Source organism: Carassius auratus, chromosome 30 (genome assembly GCF_003368295.1).
Source record: "Carassius auratus strain Wakin chromosome 30, ASM336829v1, whole genome shotgun sequence".
Classification (NCBI taxonomy): domain Eukaryota; kingdom Metazoa; phylum Chordata; class Actinopteri; order Cypriniformes; family Cyprinidae; genus Carassius; species Carassius auratus.
The window spans coordinates 12,876,297-12,898,223 of NC_039272.1; the positions used below are offsets into that span (position 1 = coordinate 12,876,297).

Genomic DNA, 21,927 nt, shown 5'->3' on the forward strand with positions numbered 1-21,927 from the left:
AACCTGTTTAGACCATGCGCCCGGGCGCGCCAACCGTTTTGATTAAAATAGCAAAAGTGGATTTGGACACGCCCCGAGGTCACCTGTGCCGTGCGCTTTACACTTTGCGTTTAGATCATTAAACTAGGGCCCTTAATCTATTCCTGTGATGCAAAGCTACATTTTCAGCATCATTACTCCAGTATTCAGTGTCACAAGATCCTTCAGAAATCACTCTAATATGCTGATTTATTTTCAGGAATGGAAACAGTTGTTGTGCTGCTTTATATTTTATTTATATTATATATATAAAAAAAGAAGGACATTTCTTTTAAATATAAATCTTTTCTAACAATATAAATATAGTAATTTTTTATTCTTTCTTTTTAAAAAGAATTTAAACCTTTATTCAGCAAGGATGTGTTAAAATTGTTAAGTGGTGATAGCAAATAATAATAATTTGTCTTTTTTAAACTTTTTATTCATCAAAGAATCCTGAAAAAAGTATCACACGAAAATATCAATTGGTAGAGCATTGCACTGCAAGCGGAAGGTTGGGGGTTCGATTCCCCAGGAACACATAATAGGTAAAAATTGATAGCCTGAATGCACTGTAAATCACTTTGGATAAAAGCGTCTGCTAAATGCATAAATTTAAATTATATAGATATATAAACAGCACAACAGTTTCCATCACAGGATTAAATTCGATTTTAATGTATATTTCACAATATTACATTTTTCCTGTATTTTTGATCAAATAAATGGAGCCTTGATGAGCATATAAACACCTTTACAAATCATAAAAAATCTGTCTGATCCCAAACTTCTGAATGTTAAGTGTGTGTGTGTGTGTAAATTATATAAAATTTGATTTTGCAGATTATTGTATAATTGGAATTATGCACACAATTTCCAATTCTCATCAAAAGTTTTTTATTTTCTTTTTTTATACACTACACCCAATACTGTATGCTAAAAATCATGCTAGGTAATGTTTAGAGAAGATTCCAAAATTCCTTCTGAGTGATGGTATGAAACAAACAAAAAAACTTGCCCTGTCTTGTACAATCACTGCAATTTTTTCCAAAAGTTTTTCCAAAACTTGTCAGTGGAGTAAAGTTTCCTGCATGTCCCTCACAGTTCATTAGTAAATCACAGCAAACACTGAACTAGTCAGAAGTAAAAACCAGTCATTGATAACATCTCACCGCTAAGTACTTCAGACGACAAGCCCCATTAAAAAAAGACAACGTCAAGATTAAAACCCAGTAAATCTCTCTTTATTATATATTTCCATTGTATTTTTCAATATGCATTGCATTTTGCAACAAGCTAAGAACACAAAGATGAAAGTGTGGAGGTGATGACGGAGCAGATGTGAAGTACCACCACTTGACTTAAAGAAAATCAGTCTTATGAATGAGCAGATCACAGTTAACCACATACTTTACATCATAACTGCACCTAATACCTTCACGATCTTCTCAAATCACAGACAAAACACAAAATTCTGCCTTTGGAATCAAAAGTGATGATATCAAGCAATGACCGTATAAACATACAAGCATGGTGAACGAGATCACACACAAAGAAGCAAAGCCTAAATGTTTACGGTCTTGATGATCGATCACACACACGTGCGCACACACACACAGACTCAGATCCAGCTCCAACACAAAAGCTTTTCGGTTTGTTTTCTTCACTTGGAAAAATATAGCAGTCACAGGATCACAAAGGAAATAAAATCCTTTACTTAAAGAAATGCATTAGGCAGGACAGTGTTCAACTGAAACAACATACACATAGAACATATAAATAGGGCCTAAAAAAATAATAATACATATTTATGTACAGTAACATGACAGACCTAAAAAGAAAAAAAAAGAAACCAGATAAATTAACTGAGTGTTAAGGAGTGCTTGATTATTTGTTCATGCATAATTCAGTGTGACTCTGTATTTCTAAAGAGGACGAGGCATCTAGCTCAGCAGCTCCAGGTATGTGACAGGCACTTTGCCTTTCAGGTTGCCTCGCTCTCCAATAAGCCAGTCCGGGTCCATGCCAGGCACCGTGTAGACAGTAATAAGCTACAGAATAACAAAGAAAGAGAAAGAAACAAATTAAACAGACATTTTGCCATGGACTGTCTGTGGTGCAATGCGCAGACCCGTTGAATACATTCAAGTTTACTTTAACAACAGACATGTATAAACAGTGGTTTACAGACGTGTATTAAGAAATTCTAATCTGCAGACACCCCCTTGGCGTCTTTTGAGGATTAAGGTTTATAGGCCTGCTATCCGAGACAGGTCTGTGAGGACAAAATAAAGCCATTTATTTAAAAAAAAAAAAAGGGGTATAAAATATATTTTAAAATATATTTTATAAAAATATAAAAGATCTGTTATTTATATTTTTGTATGATAATTACATTAGAAATAGTTATAATAAAAAAAAATACATTTTAATACAATAAAAAATTTAGTTTTATTGGTTTTATTTAACACATGTATTTTTACATTGATGCATTATTCTGCTTGTATAAGGAAACAGCTGAAGAAATTGTGCCGGCACACGCGCACGCACACAACACATTTCAGTTCCAGCATTGCTAACTAATAGTGCAGTGGACCAACCCTTTAACAATGGAGTCAATGTTATTGTCCCGCTTCAGGTCCTGAGAGATGGCAGTTCCCGGGAATCTGGGAATTGCTCTACTGCAGCCACAGTGCTGTATATGATGGTGAGTGGGGAGAGTGCAGGGGGCTTTCTCCTGAAGGCCACTAACATCTTCACTGTTTTGAGCATGTTCAGCTCCAGGTTGTTAAGACTGCACCAGACAGCCAGCTACTCAGCCTCTTGTCCTGGATGAGACCGATGACCATGTAGTGTCATCTGCGAACTTCAAGAACTTGAAAGAGGGGTCTTAAGAGGTGCAGTCATTGGTGTACAGGGAGAAGAGCGGTGGGGAGAGAACAAATCCCTGAGGGGCACCAGTGTTGGTGGTTCAGCTGTATGACATGAATTTCCCCAGTCTCACTAACTGTTGCCTATCTGTCAGAAAGCTGGTGATCCACTGACAGATAGATCTAGGGACAGATAGCTGGGTTAGTTTGATCTAGAGGACTGCTGGAATGAAGATGTTGAAAGCCGAACTAAAGTGCACAAACAGGATCCTGACACAAGTCCCGGTTTGTCCAGATGTTGCAGGATGAAGTACAGTCCCCTGTTGACTGAATCATCCACATACTGTTTGCTCAGTTATTCAAACGGCAGGGGGTCCAGTAAGGATACAGTGATGTCCTTCATATAAGTCAGAACCAGTTTTTTGAATGACAGATGTCAGGGGACACAGGTCGTTAAGTCCTTTTATCTTGGGTTTCTTTGGAATGGGTATGATAATGGCACGACTGAAGCAGAGATAAGTGAAAAGACGGGGGGCCAGCTGGTCAGTACAGGTTTTCAGACAGGCTGGTATCACACCATCTGGGCCTGGTGCCATTCTTCTTTTGTTCTTCCTGAAGACCTGGCACACATCATCCTCACTGATCTGTAAAACTCATTCAGGACTTCAGCAAGTTGTTGATTCGCCTCAGTGTTTGGGGGATGGTGCCTTGTAGTTTGTGATGGCTTTCAGACCTTTCCACGCTGAAGCGGTGTCATTGGAAGTGAACTGATCTTCCAACTTTTTAGCGTAGTCTTTATTCAGTGTTTCCTGGCCTGATTGTACAAGACTCTGTCCCCATTTCTGTAGACATCCTCTTTGGCCTGATGAAGATGTCTGAGTTTTGCTTTAAACCATGGCTTATGGTTGTTGAATATTAAATAAGTCCTGGTAGGAATGCATATATCCTCAAAGAAACTAATACATGTTACACAACCGCACGCAGTATACCACACATGCAAGTAAGTTGTGGATTTTTGATTTACGAAAATCTTACATATTGTGCCTTTAAAGTATAATCTGTTCTTCTGCTGGCGGTTATCAAACAGTGTTGCATTACTGCGGGCGCCCCCTTCTGGATTGAGGATGAAATGCCTGTATTCATTTAAAGGCCTCATACACCAAACAGAGGTACACCAGTACTAATACATGTATCATTACACCTACGGGTGTAACTATTCACTAAAAAAGGAAAAGGGATCACATTACCCCAGCGCTGAGAAACTTACACTGGGTCCCGGTAAAATTTAGGGTGGATTTCAAAATTTTTATGTTTGTTTACAAAGCATTATCTGGCCTCGCTCCCAAGTACATCGGTGATCTTTTACATCCTTACTCTCCGACTAGAGCACTAAGGTCCTCTGACCAACTGTTACTGATGGTTCCTCACTGCCGCTATAAATCTAAGGGTGACCACGCTTTTTCGGTGAGGGGTCCGAAATTGTGGAATAGTCTTCCTCTCTATGTGAGGTCATCTTCATCTTTAGCCATTTTTAAGTCGTCCTTGAAGACATATCTGTTCTCTGTAGCCTTTGAATAGATTATAAATTATATGTTGATGTTGATAGAATTGTGTGTTGTTGTTGTTTTTTAACTGTTTTTAAAAAAATTATTCATTTGTAAAGCACTTTGGCTCAACCTCTGTTGTTTTTAAATGTGCTATATAAATAAAGGTTGACTTGACTTGACTAATTTTCTCAATGCATATGCATCGATCTTGAAATATTGATTTTGAATCGATAATCATCGCGCGACAGTAATGGATTTAAAACGCTAAGAATCTAATGAATCACAATTTCTATAGCGATTCAGTGATATAAAATAAACATATTAAATTACTTGAAGTACAAATTAATGGAGACCTTCAACAGTGTTCGTGCCCTCGCATCTCTCCTTCACGGGCGCCACTATTTACTGTCTGTGACTGTCAGGAATGCGCTCTTGCTCCGTTCGTCTCACTGGCAAATTTTTTGAGCAGCTGATGTGTGATCTCTCCTTAGTAGCCTACTTGTGGCTAGTAATGGAGAGGAAAAGTTAAATACTATAGACCCTTTTACAGTTGGTAAACAATGTGACGTATTTGTGTGGGCGGGGCTTAGCTGGAGGCAGAAAGATTCCCCTCAACACTTGAACAAACGGTAGCTAGCGAGTTTTCTTATCTTGTTTTTTTAACAATGGCTGGAGAAAATCTGAATATATCTGCTTTATCTGAATATTTAAGGTCACTCACTGTCTGGGACCGCTATAATTATTTGAAAAAGTTAACTTTAATGGACGGAACCAGATTGGTCGACCAGTACACAATCACTCATTGGATGGACGATCTGACAGGATTACCTCCGATTGAGTGGCCTGACATCTACACTTACCTGATAGAGAAACCGAGCGTGTATAGTAAAGAGAAAATGAGGGCGTTTAAATCCTTAGATTAAATAAAGAGTGACATTACAGTAAAATTATTATTAAGATGTAATTAGTTTCTAGAAATAAAAATTCTGAAGACTGCAAATTAATTATAAACTTTCTGTATTTATTCTTTCTTACCATGTTCTTAAATTCCGGTCACAATTAATCACAACAATGTATATAAAATGTTCTCCGTCGATTCTGGCAACCAACAACACAACAAGACGACATTTTAAGCTCCTTGAGTAGCCGACCCTGTGTTGGTTTGTATTAGCCGCCTCCAGTTTTCCGTTTGTTTTGCCTCCAGCTAGCACCGTGACGTACCTCTGACGTCTGCGCAAAAGGGGTCTATAGCATTTTATTGCATGAAAATTAGTTAAAAGTAATTTTCGCACTGAAAGAAAAGTGATCTCACACTCAAACAACTTAAGACGTATGCAGCTAATCTGAATAAAATCAGAATGAACTGATAAAATGCTTAAACAATAAACACAAATAAGATTTATGAATGATACAGTGCTATTTGACGTATCATTTATTACAGTACAGAAACTATAAAGTATAGGCCTATTTTCTACCTTATTCTGTGCAAATATAAATATTTGTTTGTAGTATTTAAAACAATCATAAAATTGCTATTATGCAAAATTTCTTTGTAAAAATTTAATTATAACAAAAATAGGCTACATACATAAAATTATTATATTTGAAATTTCTGTTGCATCTGAAATGATGGCTTCAACCCTGATGTGACAAAATGTTAGCCTATATGTTATACATTTAAAGCTCTTTTTTTAAATCTCGGCTTACATTCATTTCTTCATATGCCATAGCATCATTAAACTTGCATCTAACAATGGACAAAAGTGTTTTGTTTTTAGTAAGTGTTTAGTTCTCAAAACATAAAGGCTGCTGTGTAAGTAGCCCCCTGACTAAGCATTTAAAGAATTTAGGGGAAAGATTTAAATAATCCTGTTAATGTATTTAAAGAATGCAAATTTGAATCGTTATTTGAATCAAATCAAATTTAATTGTGAATTTAATCAAATTGAATCATTCTGAATTAGCAAAAAACGCTCTTGAATTGAATCAAAAACCTATGAATCATGAATCAAATCGTTTCACTGTCTACCCAAAGATTCACAGCCCTAGTTACACCCCTACTTATTATGTATTACATATACATTATAGTATACATTATTATATTGTTTTTGTTTATTTATGATAAGAACTGTTCAGAAATTCACACATTAGATGAGATTAGATGTTTGTCATTGGTGTTCAGGATCTGCAAATCATTCGCCATCATCCTGCCAGACATTTCTCTTTACTCTGGTAAGTGAACTTTCATGAACTGTAATGCAACAGGCTAACGCTAGAAAGAAAATGCTAACCTTTTAATGGCTTCGTAAAAAGTGTTATTTGTTACACGCTTCGTCCACACCCCTAACCCCGCACAATGTTTCACTGTAGACATCGTCCGATGCCAGTTTGGTAGACATCACCCAACCCTAGTAGCTAGCTACTTTTCAGAAAGGTAGCTCAACTACAGCTTAACTACTTTAAGAGTAGCTTGTGTCTTATCAAGCTACAGTTGCAGAGTAGCTACCCCAACACTGGTTACAGACTCTTAAAGAGAGTAAACAGACCTCCTCATGTCCTACCTCATCAGCGAGAAGGGAAAGTTCACTTGTATCTGCAGCATCATAGTCATACAGCACTTTGGCCTTGCGAGTGCCAGTGGAGGGAGGCTTCACCTCCTCAATCTTCAGTGTGCTGGACTCAAGGGCATTGGAGGGGTTTGGGGGACGACTGGGTGGAGAAGCCCCAGGTAGGGTGGCAGTGGAAAGGGGAGAAGGGCCTGCTGACACCCCTGACGTGGAGGCGTTCACAGCAAAAGCATTAGGAAACCTGGAACAGATTCACAGATTCAAAAACATAGTGTATGTGAATAAATATGAACATCTAGCTGTTGCTCACACATGACACAGATATGATATAAAAGATGAAAGACTTAAAATCACATGAATGTAATCATTTATATTTAGTGAGCAAACTTTCTTCTTTTTTCAGTGTGATGGAAAAAGTAACTTACGTATCTCCGCTCGCACTGAGAACAGGAAAGAAAAAGCAGAAGGAAAAATCAGCACAAAGATGATGTCAAGAAGTAAGGCATGGTCTTATTTAAATACAATTGCTTTAGGACAGAAGAACAAATAACGGTTTGTGTTTATTTTGAAGTTTGCAGCACCTCACTGAAGTTCTCACCTGCTCAGCTCTTTCTGAAGATCCTGCATGTGCTTGTGACACTGTGTGTAATAAGCAGCCTGGGCCTCCACAAACTCATGCAGACAGCGCAAGTGGTTCACCTGTGTTGGAGATGCACAATTTTAAAAGTCTCTTTTCTCACTTGGAAAGAGATATAATCTACTGTTCAAAAGACTGGGGTCAGAATTTTTCAAACAAAAAAACAGACAATAAACCACCAAAAACATTAATACGCTGAAAAATATTAAGATATTTAGTTTCCCTTTTTTACACTATATTTTAAAATGCAGCTAATTCCTGTGATGGCAAAGCTAAATTTTCAGCAGCCACTGCTTCAGACTTAATTGTAGAACGTTCCTTTAGAAATCATTCTAATATGCTGCTTTGGGGCTCAAGAAACATTAGTATTTTTAGCAATGTTGAAAACTGCTCAATATTTTTGTACAAAAGAGAAGCTACGACAGTGAAGGATGAGAGAGGAACAGGCCTGGATTTTATTTCCTGTTTTGGTTTTTGTTTTGTGCTTATTTAATTATTAAAGTTTCATTTGAATGGTCGCCGGTTCCCGCCTATTTCTTCCTGTTTCACAAACTCTGTTACAGTGACGACGAACAAAATGAATAGTGATTGGTTGTTTGACATGTTGGTCAAACGGCCTCATGGGCGGGCCTTGGCCAATGAAAGCTGCCCTAGATTCCAGACCTTCAGCCGTCAGTCTGAAGGTCTGGCTGAGCAAGACTAGATTTTGAGTAACAGATACCACGGCAAAAACTAGTAGCATATAGGGATGTAACGATTCACTCAACTCACGATGTGATGCTATGTGACACTATTCATGAGGCTGATTTCACGAGACAATTTTCTCACAATTTTGCTTTTTTTTTACAAAATTACATTTAAGTCAAATTATAAATGAAAACATGTCCTTTATTATTTATCCAACAAAATGTTGCACATTTCTTTGTGAAATTTTAATTTCAAATAATAAAAACTAACTTGAAATTTTTAAACAAATCCCAAATCAAATAACTAAATAATGCAAATAAAAAATAAATGTCTTGGCTGTGCTTTTTCCATTTAAAATCAGAGGCAACCACTGCATTTTAATCATGCTCCAAGAAAAGATGCTAAATACATTATATTTAGACTGCAATAAGATTATTTAATTATTAATAATAATAAAAATAAAAAAAACGACTGATCTGATTTTAGCTTTGTGAATAAGATGCAAATGTTACTCTCTGACAGGAGGTGGCACTAATGGAACAGCAGATATTTATAAGCTGCTGCCCCTTTAGGACCGAATGCACAGATCCAATTCAATGATGCACTTGATTTTTCTTTCACCATGGTTTACGTTCACTTAAGACATAACTGACTGTGTTTAGAAGAATACTTGTCAAGTCAGATATTTTGAGATCATTTTGTGTGTATGTGTTCATTCAGATGCATGTGCCAGTGTGAGAAGCACAGGTACTCACGTGTGTGCTGCTGATGCCCTCTAGCAGGAGGCGTGTGACCTCTGCCTGTCTGTCAAACTCAGTCTGAGCCACACGCAACTCGTGCTCTGCCTGGCGGAGCCACAAACAAACAAACAAAACAAAAAAACTCGGTTTACATTATCCGCATAGCTCAACTATACATTCTTGTCAAAGCAAATGAATGATGAGCAGTTAAGTCTGATTGACAGATGTGTACAGATAGAAATATAAGCAGTAGGAGCAGAAAACTATCATTAGGCACATGAATTACATATGTTATTATTAGACACTTCAAGAGATGAGGCATGAGATCGGTTCACGGGAACAAATGAAGAGTGCAAGATAATACGTACAGATCAGTTTAAAATTGAAGCGACCATATTTCAACTGAATTAAATGTTTATTTATTTATATAAAAAAGCAAACCGATAGTGGAGGCATGTAATGAAAACACAGCGGTGGCATCAACTATGCTTATTTCACACTCACTTGGAGACACTCTGTCATGGCAATATTGCGAGACAGCTTTTCACCTCAATGTGAAATTTCGTGACAAGATCTTGTCACACCCCAGTTATTATGTAAACATTTATTACGTACATCAATATGCAGTCTATACAGCAGCAAAAGAAGAAGTGGATCTTTGCCCAATACTCACTTTATCCACTTCCTCACTCCACAGCTGGAACATGCAGCATAACGACAAGAGAAGAACAGTGATGACAACTTAACACAAAACACTCTTTACAGACCACTGACCAAATTTCACATATAAATGTAAATAGCTAACATAAAAAAAAAAAATGTGTTTAATGTGTTGAACTGTTACACGTCATGGGATCTTAAGATGGAAAGAGACAGTCTAATGTAATCATCAGACAAATAAGCAGTACAGGATCCTGAACCCTTTTTAATGTCTCTCACTCACACACACATAAAGGTGAAAGATAGAAAAAAAGTTTCCAACCCCCTGCATTCCACTGCAAATGTTCATCACGGGGGATTTTCATGTTTTGACTCATGCAAAAACATGATGTTATCATTTTTTCAAAACATCAAAAGCAAACTATATTACAGAACCTGTCAAAAGTTTGGACATGCTTGAATCAGGATTTTTTTTTACCATATTAGAACGATTTCTGAAGGATTATATGACACTGAAGACTGGAGTTACTAGTGCTGAAAATTCAACTTTAACATCACAGGAATAAATGACAAGGTCTTTTCAAATGGAAAACTAATAGAAAAATATTTCACAATACTACCGTTTAATCTATTTCACTTTATACTCTATTGCAACTAATCAATAAGAACTGAGCATTCCAGAAAGTTGTTTAATAAAATGCTTGAATGACTTTCCACACTTATAAGTATAAAGAAGGAGTAGCTGTGTCCAAAATTTTGAGCTTTACTGTACATAACATATCTATATGAACACACACAAACAACAAAACACTATTATGTACTACTGGGACTAATCGACTACGAATGCTTCAGCCGTCCCCAAAACATTAAACAAACACACAGGCACACAACACTGCAAGAAGGGAGACGGAAAAACAGAAAGTGATACTGTGGTTAACTCACAACACTGACAGAATGGAAAGCAGGACTAGTTTTAAACAAAGGGTCAACAAGAAAGGAAATGTTAATGTCCATCACTGAGCTGTGCAGACAAGACACACAATAAATGCTGCTTGTCTGGAAGTACACTACTCTATGAGGGGTTTATATGATGCTTCACTTCAGATTAAAGTTCATACAACCTTTTCTCTGTCAATCAGAGATGAATCAACTTCACTATCCAACTGCGTGGAATAAAAAAAAAAAATGATTGGATGATGGAAAGGTTTCAGTGAGGCCCTTTTCACACCATCAACTGCAATTTTCAACCACCTCTAATTCCAAGTAATGGAAAAGGGAAGAGGATGATGCTTCTGTATATCTGAAGTGCTTTAGCTGATGATTTTTGTCCACCATAACAGTATACAGCTATACAACCCCCACAGAGAAACGACGGTCAGAGGGCATCCTGCTAATCTAAATTTTGGTGCAGATATTAGTGGGGAAATTAGTGTATAGTGTACAAATCAAGGCCATGTAGAAAAAGAGAGGGAAAAATAAGTGTGTGTGTGGGGGAAGACTTCTAATGCTAAGGGTCTGCAGCCTTCTTACCGCAGATGCACTGGCCGACAGAACATAATTGCGTGGCCTAGTCTCCTGAAAGTCAGGCGCAGCCTACAGGTGGAGGGGGGAAAACAGAGTTTTACAAAGAACTGACCCAGCAGCAACACTATTTTCAGATTTACATACAAAAACAGAAAACAAAAACACTTTACAAACCAGCCTGTAACTTCTCTCTCTCACACACACACACACACACACACAGAAAAATTTGGATGGCAGCTGCAATTTTTGGTATTACTTCATTGCACTACAAACTAAATACTAATAATAAGAGAATAAATCAAAATCGTCATCATTTATTTCAGCATTTTCCACAAATAGCTTGTTTTAGTGCTTAAGGGTTAAAGTAAGGTACCCATTACTTACCATAAAAAGCTAATTTAATTGTAATTTGTCGCTGTTTTCCAGGAGTATTATAAACAGTAAGGTTTTATCTTAGTACAGATGTACTGTATAGAGCAAGAGCAGTTTTTTTTTCTGCATGTTTTGGTCTCCATGCGCCATATTCTTGTAAAAATCAAATGCGGTTGAAATTAGCCAAAGTCGACACGATTTTAATATAACAGATAACAGAGATACATAAAATGAGTTATTAATAAACACATGCATACAATCCAAAATATGTGCGTGTACATTATATTATACACACTAAAACCATACACACTATATAATTAAATTTCCCTTTTTTATATTTGGCTTAAAATAGCATAGGATTATTTCCCCCCTCTTTTAACTTTTCTATCATTTGTATTTCACAAAACCCCTCCACTACCATCATATGGATTTTATGGACATTCAGTTGGGAAATGCTGCTCTATAATATACAGTACATTATGAGAAAACAAACAAACAAACAAACAAATTACATGCAGCCATTTAATGCAACTGTGACTTCAAAAGGAACTGATTTTGAAAAGGCTTTTCTTTTTTTTTGGGATCAAGGTACTGCAGAGGTGGTTGTTACATGTAACAACTTGCAGGAAGCAGCCATGGGTGAAAGGCAGTTGAGAAATCACACACAAACACACACACACACAGATACTCACATCTCCCTCACACTTTGCAAATGACAACAGAGAGAAACATGATAGTGAATACATGAAAAATGAAAAAATTCCACACAGGGCACACAAGTCACTGTGCACACCTGCTGACTGAGTCATAATTGTATTCAACTGAACACACACCCACGCACACACACACAAATAAACTACTAGGTTCCTCTTGGAGGTCAAAGAGGTAATAATAGTCTGGTTACGCCCTGGAAATCTCACCTAAATAGGTGTATTAGCAAACAATCTCATTGATATAGGAAAGGACGATATCGAAACATGATAAAACTGCATGTGACGCAGGCCTCTGTGTAAACCTCAAATTATTAAAACACTGAAAGGGATAAAATGGAGAAGCAAACATGTGAAAGGAGATGTCATTCATGAATGATGTTAACTTATGCCTCCTGACTCAGAGCTTCCAAGACGGTGGAACTCCCTCATAAATATCCTTCACATAGCAGATAGTTCGTGGGAAACAACCTTTTTTTCAGTAATGCAAGCAGAATACACCAGGAGCATTAACTTTGTCAGGGATTCTCAAATTAAACAGGAGCCACTTTTGGAAAACGTAAGGTGACAAAGGGCCAGTGAATAAAATGATACAGTAACTGGGTACCACTATACAAAAGGGATTCCTTTGTAAACCACTATAAGTTCAGTATCAATTATTATAAATCTTTTACATTTTTAACAATTGCTGTTTTATAAAAATAACAGATCAATAAATGCTGCACAAATATGTTACTCATCGTTGGATAACGCATTAAAGGGGGGGTGAAATGCTCGTTTTCACTCAATATCCTGTTAATCTTGAGTACCTATAGAGTAGTACTGCATCCTTCATAACTCCAAAAAGTCTTTATTTTTATTATATTTATAAGAGAAAGATGGTCTGTACCGATTTTTCCCGGAAAAACACGAGCGCCTAGAGGCGTGACGTGTGGGCGGAGCTAAAGAATCACGAGCGCCATTAGGCTTTTGAGTTGAGAGCGTGTGGAAGCTGTGACACAGATCCAGAGGCTGAAATTTAACAAGAGCAGCATCAGCAAAGGCTTCTCTATGTGGTATGTACTGAAACTGTATATATTTGCTTAGCGGTTTTGGAAAATGACTAAGTTCTACTTTATGTCGTCTTTTTTTTTTTTTAAGCTGTACATGTGGAAAGTGCAGTTTGATGACAACATCGCATGTTGTTTACTTGATGTGCTTACGCGCTGAAAGCTAAGTTAACAACACAGAGATATTTGAAGCAGTTTTACTCACCGCATGTGGTTCCAACACACAATCGTGACCCTTTTCCGTTGGGACTGCATTATCCTTAAGAAATAAACGATGTGCAATCCGAAATGCAGGGAACAAACAAAAACACTTGCACAACTCCGTTGATGCTCTGTAAAAATAAACACCATCCACTGGTCCCTTAATGCTGTTTTTCTTTTGGTAATCTGTGCAGGGTTGTCTTGCCCTGGCAACCAAAAACACACTCCTTTTTGTGACATTTCGCGACGCTCTCGCTGTGATGAGTGATTGTCTGTGCACAGCCTCTCTCTGCTCTGCTATACGGGAGCGCGCGCTCTTCCGGCAGAAGAGCGCGCACTTAGGACCCATATAAGGAAATTCCGCTCCATCTAATGTCACACAGAGCCATACTCGAAAAAAACTTTCCGAAACTTGTGACAAACCGGAAGAGGTTTTTTTGGAACAAAAATACTCCTTCAAACGTACAACTTAATTTTTGAAACTTTGTCCATGTTTAGCATGGGAATCCAACTCTTTAACAGTGTAAAAAACTCAGTATGCATGAAATAGCATTTCACCCCCCCTTTAACTAACGTCATCAAATGAGAACTAAAAAAGTGTGCACCACAAGCCACAGAATTGACCTTATAAACTCGTGGTGTGGATTCGAGCTGTGGTCATACTTCCTGAAATGTTTCTTTAGAGATCCGAATTCCCTCTTAAAAGCTCATAAGTGGTTTGTGAGTGGAACGTGAGTGGAAGGCATGTGATGATGGTGATAAAATAAGTCTAAATGAAACTCACAGCAGCCTTGGCCTCTGCTAACTTTGCCTTCTTGAGCCGAGCTTTGCAAACGTCCAAGTCAAGACGTCGGTTCTCAAGTAGCCTTCTCTCTTTCTGAAAACAGAACATACAGATTATTGTAAAGAAGGAAATATTCAAGTCCACTTGATTATGCATTTGTAGTGTATGTCATATATTAAAAGTATATTTTTAAAAAGAAAATAATAATAAGCCACTTGAGTGTACATAAAGAGAATACGCTTGCATGATAAATGTCAAATTAAAAGTTTGACTTTAAAGTACATATTAAATCAAATAATCTTTTGTTGTGCTTTGAAGAGTTGCACTTAATGTATACCGGTATATATTTATAATGTACTGAATTGTAACTTCCAACACAAATGTTTATTTACAAATATATTTAAATGCATGACAATGTTTCAATAGAAATCACATTAAAGTATATTTTAGATTGCATAAAAGCATGTCAGCCATTCATTTTGTAACTAGCCATTATCAGCTATTGTAAGTTGGCTAATATATCAGAAGGATGTGAAGCATCTGAGACCAAGATTATGAATTTCACTTACAGAAATGGTTTTCCAGTCACCCTCTAGAAAGTTCCTCAGTGGTGTGAGGAAGTTAATCGCTGACATCTGTAGGAATTCCCGCTCTGCTCCACCCAACCTCCTCTGAAACTCTCCAACAGTGATTAAAGTACTACCTGAAAACAGAGGCCAAACATTCACAAAGCATTATGTACAACTTAACATCGCACTGATGTTTTCAATCTTTTTCTGTCAAGTCATCTTCAAACACATTTAACTAATCAATGGGTTTGAAGGTATCTTCATCAGAGACCTAAACTCATAAAATGAAACACTCTGCCTCACATAAGGCATCTTTAGACATACAAGTGCATCTAAATAAATTATAATGTCATGTTAAAGTTAATTTATTTCAGTTATTCAACTCAAATTGTGAAACTTGTGTATTAAATAAATTCTATGCAGACAAACTGAAGTAGTTTAAGTCTTTGGTTCTTTTAATTGTGATGATTTTGGCTCACATTTAACAAAAACCCACCTATTTACTATCTCAACAAATTAGAATACTTCATAAGACAGATATAAAAAACTGAACTGTTGGCTTTCTGGAAAGTATGTGCATGTACTCAATACTTGGTAGGGGCTCCTTTTGCTTAAATTAGCACCTCAATTTCGTCATAGCATGGAGGTGTTCAGTTTGTGGCACTGCTGAGGTGGTATTGAAGCCCAGGTTTCTTTTACAGTGGCCTTCAGCTCATCTGCATTGTTTGGTCTCTTGTTTCTCATCTTCCTCTTGATAATACCCCATAGATTATCTGTGGGGTTCAGGTCTGGTGAGTTTCCTGGCCAGTCAACACCATGGTCATTTAACCAACTTTTGGTGCTTTTGGCAGTATGGGCAGGTGCCAAATCCTGCTGGAAAATGAAATCAGCATCTTCAAAAAGCTGGCCAGCAGAAGGAAGCATGAAGGGCTCCAAAATCATGTATCTTTTTCTTCCAAACTTTTTCCTTCCACTCAACTTTCTGTTAACATACTTGGATACAGCACTCCGTGAACAGCCAGCTTTTTGGCAAAGAATGTTTGTGTCTTACTCTCCTTGTGAAGGGTGTCAATGATTTTCTTCTGAACTGTCGGATCAGCAGTCTTCCCCATGATTGTGTAGCCTAGTGAACCAAACTGAGACCATTTTGAAGGCTCAGGAAACCTTTGCAGGTGTTTTGAGTTGATTAGCTGATTGGCACGTCACCATATTCTAATTTGTTGAGATTTCATTAAATGTGAGCCAAAATCATCACAATTAAAAGAACCAAAGACTTAAACTACTTCAGTCTGTGTGCATTGCATTTATTTAATACACCAGTTTTACAATTTGAGTTGAATTACAGAAAATAAATGATTTTTTTCCACTACATTCTAATTTATTGAGATGCACCTGTATGTATGATTCTCTGTAAATGAAACATGGTTTCATTTGTTGTTGTTTTTCATGTCTTTAAATGCATCTTATTTACCTTGGCAGTTTTCATGATTTTGTATTTATTTATTTTCTTTCTTATAATTTATGTTAATTCAAACTGAATGCTAAGAGTGTGATTATCATATAAATCGTTTTCAGCAACATTGCTATAATTATAAATACAAGCAAATGTTATATCTCATAATAGTTAGGAAAAAAATAAAAAATTACTGGATCTAATACACTTTTCCTCTGTAAATTCTAACCTAAAAGTATCCATGTACACCTATGTATTTGTCAAAGAGAGAGTGCGCCATCTAGTGAAACAAGGCATGAAGCTGAACATTAATTTGATTTAGAGATCTGTATTATAGCACTGTCACAGCAAAAAGAGAGAAGAGAACATGTGCAGCTGCAATTCCACCTCATATGGTGCATCACATAAATAATAATAGTTAAAAAAAAGTTAAACTGGTATGCACAGGCTTCTAGTACAGACTTCTATTTTAGATAGATTAAAACAATCCAAAAAAAAACCCCTACGAACCATATGGAGTTCCTGCCCCAAATTCCTTTGCAGCATCTTGCATATACTGTCCCAGCAGCTCTGCATTGGTGATTCTGGATGGGATCTTTCTGTCCAATTTCTCATAAAAAAACTCTTCAATACGTGCACCTAAAAAAAGAATTACATCAGACGTTATTTAGGGTTTACTCCAGTAAACTTAAATCAGGGACCACACAATTTTGCACAATCATCCAAACCAATAGTTCACAATCAGCAAATTACAGGTACGAAAATTGACATTATATATAATTATATACAATATCACACATATTGGTTTACATTTCTTTATGTATGAATTTAATTTATCCAAATTTAAAGCTTAAAATGCATGTTACCTTACTTGCTTTTCAATATCTAATCGTAAAAGTAAAAAAAAAAAAAACATTTCACTAACCATTTTCACATTTTCGGGATAATTTCATTGTAGTATTTTGAACATTGTTCCCAGAGACCATAAAGCAAAAAAAGATAAACGAAACATGGGTCTATGATGTAAACATCACAGATGAAAACGTGCGTTTGTAATTTTTTTTTATTTTTATAACAACAGTTTTTGACCAATCATTGCCAGCGGGATTTGAAGAGACCTCACAGATTTGATGACTAGATCTGGTTAAGATATTCAGATGATTGAAGAGCTGTTTCAACTGATGGCTGGATAAACCACAAGACATTCACCCAAACTCAGCTGCAAAGGATAGTGCTACCATGACAAAAACATTGGGTCTAATACTAAACATGGGCCATTTGAGTTCAACTGAAGACCTAAAGCACAGTTCACGGGGAGTAGAGACATACTCACCAGTTTGGTCAACTGGAGCATGGAGAGGGTTAGAAAGAACAAGTTAGTGTTCTCACTAGTACTAAAGCTTAAATATGTACATGAAAGGTACTGCCATCAAAGATGAGCTTTAAAACATCTGAAATCTGTGGCCTTATCAATGATTCTGAAATGATAACCAGACAAGTATTAATATAAAATGTTTCATGTTGTTTATTCATTTGTGAACTGCGAACATAAAATGCTAATTTTACAAAGTGCAATATACAGTAGTCAACATCTGAAGTAGATTGAAAAAAGTTTTAAAAAGTTGTCCTAAGACGAGAACGTATTTTGGTTCAAGTTTTTAGGACAACTTTGATGAAAGGTTTTAATCCACCAAATGTTGACTACTGTAAACCACTATAGATTTTTTTTATGTTTTGAAAGAAGTCTCTTATGCTCACAAAGGCTGTGTTTACTTGATTAAAACACTATAAATCTGTGATATTGTAAAATATTAAGACCATTTGTTTTTTAATTCACTTTTTCCTGTGGTGGTAAAGTGGAATATTCATGCAGCAGCTATTACTCCAGTCTTCAGTGTCACAGGATCCTTCAGAAATCGTTCAAATGTAATTAATATAAAACAAATGAACAGTAGTGTAAATAAGCAAACGTTTGTAATCAGACATTTTTAACCAAAGTGCCTTGCAGTACAGTCTCCTATGATAACAGCTCAGATTTCTACTGCTACGCCAGTTTGCTGTACATCTCAACACCCTTGTAAAACATTTGCTGACTCTTATAATAAGTGAAACTACCGTAGCAAGAAAAACAGAGAAAATAAAAACCCAAAGTGCAAGACAATACAGTACATTCACATAACGTGACACCTGAGTACCACTGCTGTTTTAAGATGGTTGTTAGGCATCATATTTCCCTGGCTGCCCCTACAGGAATATTTAATTTCTCAAAATGTTCACGCAGATGCAGAGTGGTGTAATCAAGCAAATGGTTACATTAAGGCAGATTGATATCAACAAAGGGATGTTCCTGTTCGTCGTGCCAATGGTAAATGTCAACAACATGAGACATTTTTCAGCATTTAGGGGACAAGACCGCACATTTCAAACAATATCTAATGATAACGAAATATTTTCCTGAAGAAAATGTAATTCAGAGGCTTAGGTAGATGCAAAGCATAAGAAGATTTTAAACGTATATTGTCCATATAGATTCTTACTTGGGTTGGGTTGAAGCAGCACCTCGGTCTGTCTGAAGATCTTTTCGGTCCAGTTTTTGGTGCAGTCCGCTCGAGCGATCAGGTTCTCCAGATGGGCATCAAGTTCAGTCTTCTCTGCCTGGCCAAGCTTCTCCTCTGTGTACTGGATAACATACAAAACAATTCAGTCTGTCTGTAAGAACATCACGCCAAACCAGACATACAACAACACAGGAAATATTAACTGAATAAGAATATGCATGCATAATTTCCCATAAAATGTTGTCTCAGCTAAACAAAACTCATTAAATAATAATTAAGCAGTAATCTTGAACTATTCAGAGACTATTCAGCAAGACAAGGAGACATACTCTTAAAGCTATTCACACGATATGCTGGCATTATGCCATTGCTCTTTTGGCTATATTATGTTTAGACATATATATGTTTAGACAGTGTTTCACAGCCCACATCAAGCAGCACATACTGCTATAAATCACACATTAAGTTAGAGTGCAACAAAAACATCAAGTCATTTTCTGACAAAAAACATTTACAGCACATGGCAGGTTTTAATCCAAAAAGCTAATATGATTTAAAGCATGGATATTGTTACATCTGATGTGTGAGCCTGCAGTGAGTTGCTACGTTTAACCTAAAACCATTACATTATAGGCTAGATGATTACATTTAATTAACTATTGATTGTTTTACAATTACAGTACATTACTAATTATAAAACCTTTGTGAAACATGATCATGTAATAAAAGGCAATATAATAAAATACAAATCAATCAGTTACAACACTATTAAATAGGGTGCTTTAATAATAATAATAATAATAATAATTACACTATTGATTTTTTTAGGAGGAAATCATACTTTCATTCAGGATTAATATTTATTCATTAAATGGATAAAATGTGACAGTAAAGCCTGTAAAGTTGTTAAAATAATGTAATGTAAAAAATGATTCTGTAGAATCCTAAAAAACAGGTGATGTGCACTGCCTCTGACTGCAGTAACTCCATGACAGAACTGCGGCTTTGAGTGATAATGATCTGCTCCCAGGAAATCCCTTACAGGTACAGTAGTAGTGATTGGCTGAGCAGGGACGCTTATCTATGTCTTCAAAGGTGATTGGCTGATAGGGGACATCCCCTCCATCTGCTCCCTGGTTACTCAGACTACAGAAGGCAAACAATCTTGTTTTGCGTTTTCCCAGGGGAGACATAACAATAAACAAGATTAGTTAATGAAACTGGAATTAAATGGAAGAGGATCCGACAGGTGAATGGCACCGGCCTGTTTGTGCCTCTGCAGTTCATATTTACTTGATATCCAAATATGCTAAAGATCAGTAGAACAAATGCCCTGTGACTCTGATCAATAAACAGGAGGCTTCTGGCAAGGCCAGTGGACCTGCAGCAAAGATTTCCTCTGACGAGGTGAAAAAATATGGGGCTGGTGTTTAATATTTCACTTACACAGAGGGAAGACCCCTGCTGACGCATAAAATTCAGGCCTGAGGTGAAAGAGAAAAAAAAACTAAATCACATTCAGCATGAAGGATTCCCTCTACATCTGCAGTTCTGAATGTCAGTCATCCATGTGGCGAGAATATGGGCAGTCATAACAGATGAGCTATCCTCACACTGACACAGAGGTGTCTTGTGATATCTGGGGTCGTGGCACCACTATGAATAAGACACATTAAGCTTATTCATTACATATAGTAACAGAGCATCTGTTGTGTTCCACGGAAAAAACTAAATCATACAGGTTCAAAATACCATGAGAGTGGTACAATAATATAACTGAGTATATTTTTCACACTCGGTTACATTTCGAAAGCCTGGGCATTCTTGGACAAACGGTAACATGAGCATCCCCAAGCATTTTGGAAATAAACAAAAATAAAATAACGGTTTGAAGTAAACGGGCCTCGTCTGTAGGCGAGTGCTGTCACATGAACAGCCATTAATAATGGATGCGGGCTTGGATTGCGTTTATCGGCTTACAATGGCGAGGAAAAGACAGATGATCGCAACATGACAAACAAAGACTATTCGCTTTAACAATGACAGAAAGCGAGGTTTCTGAGTGTTCGCGTGAGGATCTATAGTTAAGGCCAACAGAGCGAAGCAGTTCATTCATAGACTGGAGCCCGCTGATGCTGCTGCGCACATCCATCCCCCTCAATTCACGCGCTGCACTATGGCTCAACGAAACTACCGTGAAATAATCAGAAAGCACTGGATCATTTCATACCTGTACAGCACGAGTGAAGAAGACACCTGCATCCGACGCTAGTTTCTTGACATTGAAATCCATCGTGTCAGCGTTTTCTCTGTGTGCGTTTGGGCAACATCAGTTTTGTTGGTTGTTCCTCCAGCGGAATCGATTGTGCAGGACGAGGCGGGATCGACAGCGCAACCTGGAGTTACCATCAGTTACATCGGCCATCATCTACTCATCCTTGCTGGACGCTCATATTTAACTCTTCTGTTACCGTAAACGTTTGTTTTGGGTGTCCTAACCATTTAAAAAAATATTGAATACAATAACGCTAATTAAAAATAATTTTAAAAAGTATCCTTTGTGGTCTATACAAGTAAACTGTATCATTCCTTAAATATTCAATGAATGATAGATAGATAGATAGATAGATTCACAATGTAATTTTCCTTGCTTCCCTCCATTATTTTAATATATATTTTAAGCACACATTTTAGTTTTAATAAATTAATTCTATTCTGATTCTAGCTCCAGCAATATAAATTGGTAAATTACAAATAGCGCAATACAAAAGCAGCCTGAACATTATTTATCCAAAATCACTAAAGAAGAAAATATGCAAATATCAAACATAATATGTATTTTTTATTATACTGCAAAAGCATTTGAATGCCCACTTGTGTAGTTCCACATAACAGTTTCTGAACGTGACAGATAGCAGGAAGGAAGTGACCCCGTTTTTTTTAACAGTTGTAAGTCTCAAAAGCTTTTCTGTCTGGACAGC

The 21,927-nt window shown here is 36.8% G+C and overlaps 1 protein-coding gene across 6 annotated transcripts; it reads right to left on the reverse strand.

Moving 5' to 3' along the window:
* Positions 1-1,246: 1,246 nt before the first annotated feature.
* Positions 1,247-21,420, reverse strand: LOC113049259 (endophilin-B2-like). Of its 6 annotated transcripts, XM_026211440.1 has the most exons (13): positions 21,177-21,420; positions 18,926-19,067; positions 17,722-17,733; positions 16,899-17,027; positions 14,936-15,069; positions 14,367-14,459; positions 11,257-11,319; positions 9,740-9,763; positions 9,082-9,171; positions 7,601-7,701; positions 7,428-7,442; positions 6,997-7,243; positions 1,247-2,069 (listed from the first exon to the last, which is right to left on the reverse strand). In XM_026211440.1, the coding sequence occupies exons 1-13, from the start codon at positions 21,237-21,239 to the stop codon at positions 1,962-1,964; spliced, it is 1,221 nt and encodes a 406-aa protein (XP_026067225.1). In that variant the 5' UTR covers positions 21,240-21,420; the 3' UTR covers positions 1,247-1,961. The 6 variants fall into 6 exon arrangements, with proteins under 6 accessions (XP_026067225.1, XP_026067227.1, XP_026067226.1 ...); XM_026211442.1 differs by lacking the exon at positions 9,740-9,763; XM_026211441.1 differs by lacking the exon at positions 17,722-17,733 and having other exon boundaries at positions 21,177-21,418.
* Between the last annotated feature and the right edge of the window lie 507 nt (positions 21,421-21,927).

Excerpts from the sequence above, each read along its gene's own strand:
- LOC113049259 (XM_026211440.1), bottom strand. The coding sequence starts at position 21,239 with ATGGATTTCAATGTCAAGAAACTAGCGTCGGATGCAGGTGTCTTCTTC. Across the intron at positions 9,764-11,256 it reads TGTCGGCCAGTGCATCTGCG|CTGTGGAGTGAGGAAGTGGA; the intron begins GTAAGAAGGCTG and ends TGCATGTTCCAG. Across the intron at positions 9,172-9,739 it reads GGAGTGAGGAAGTGGATAAA|GCAGAGCACGAGTTGCGTGT; the intron begins GTGAGTATTGGG and ends TGGCTCCGCCAG.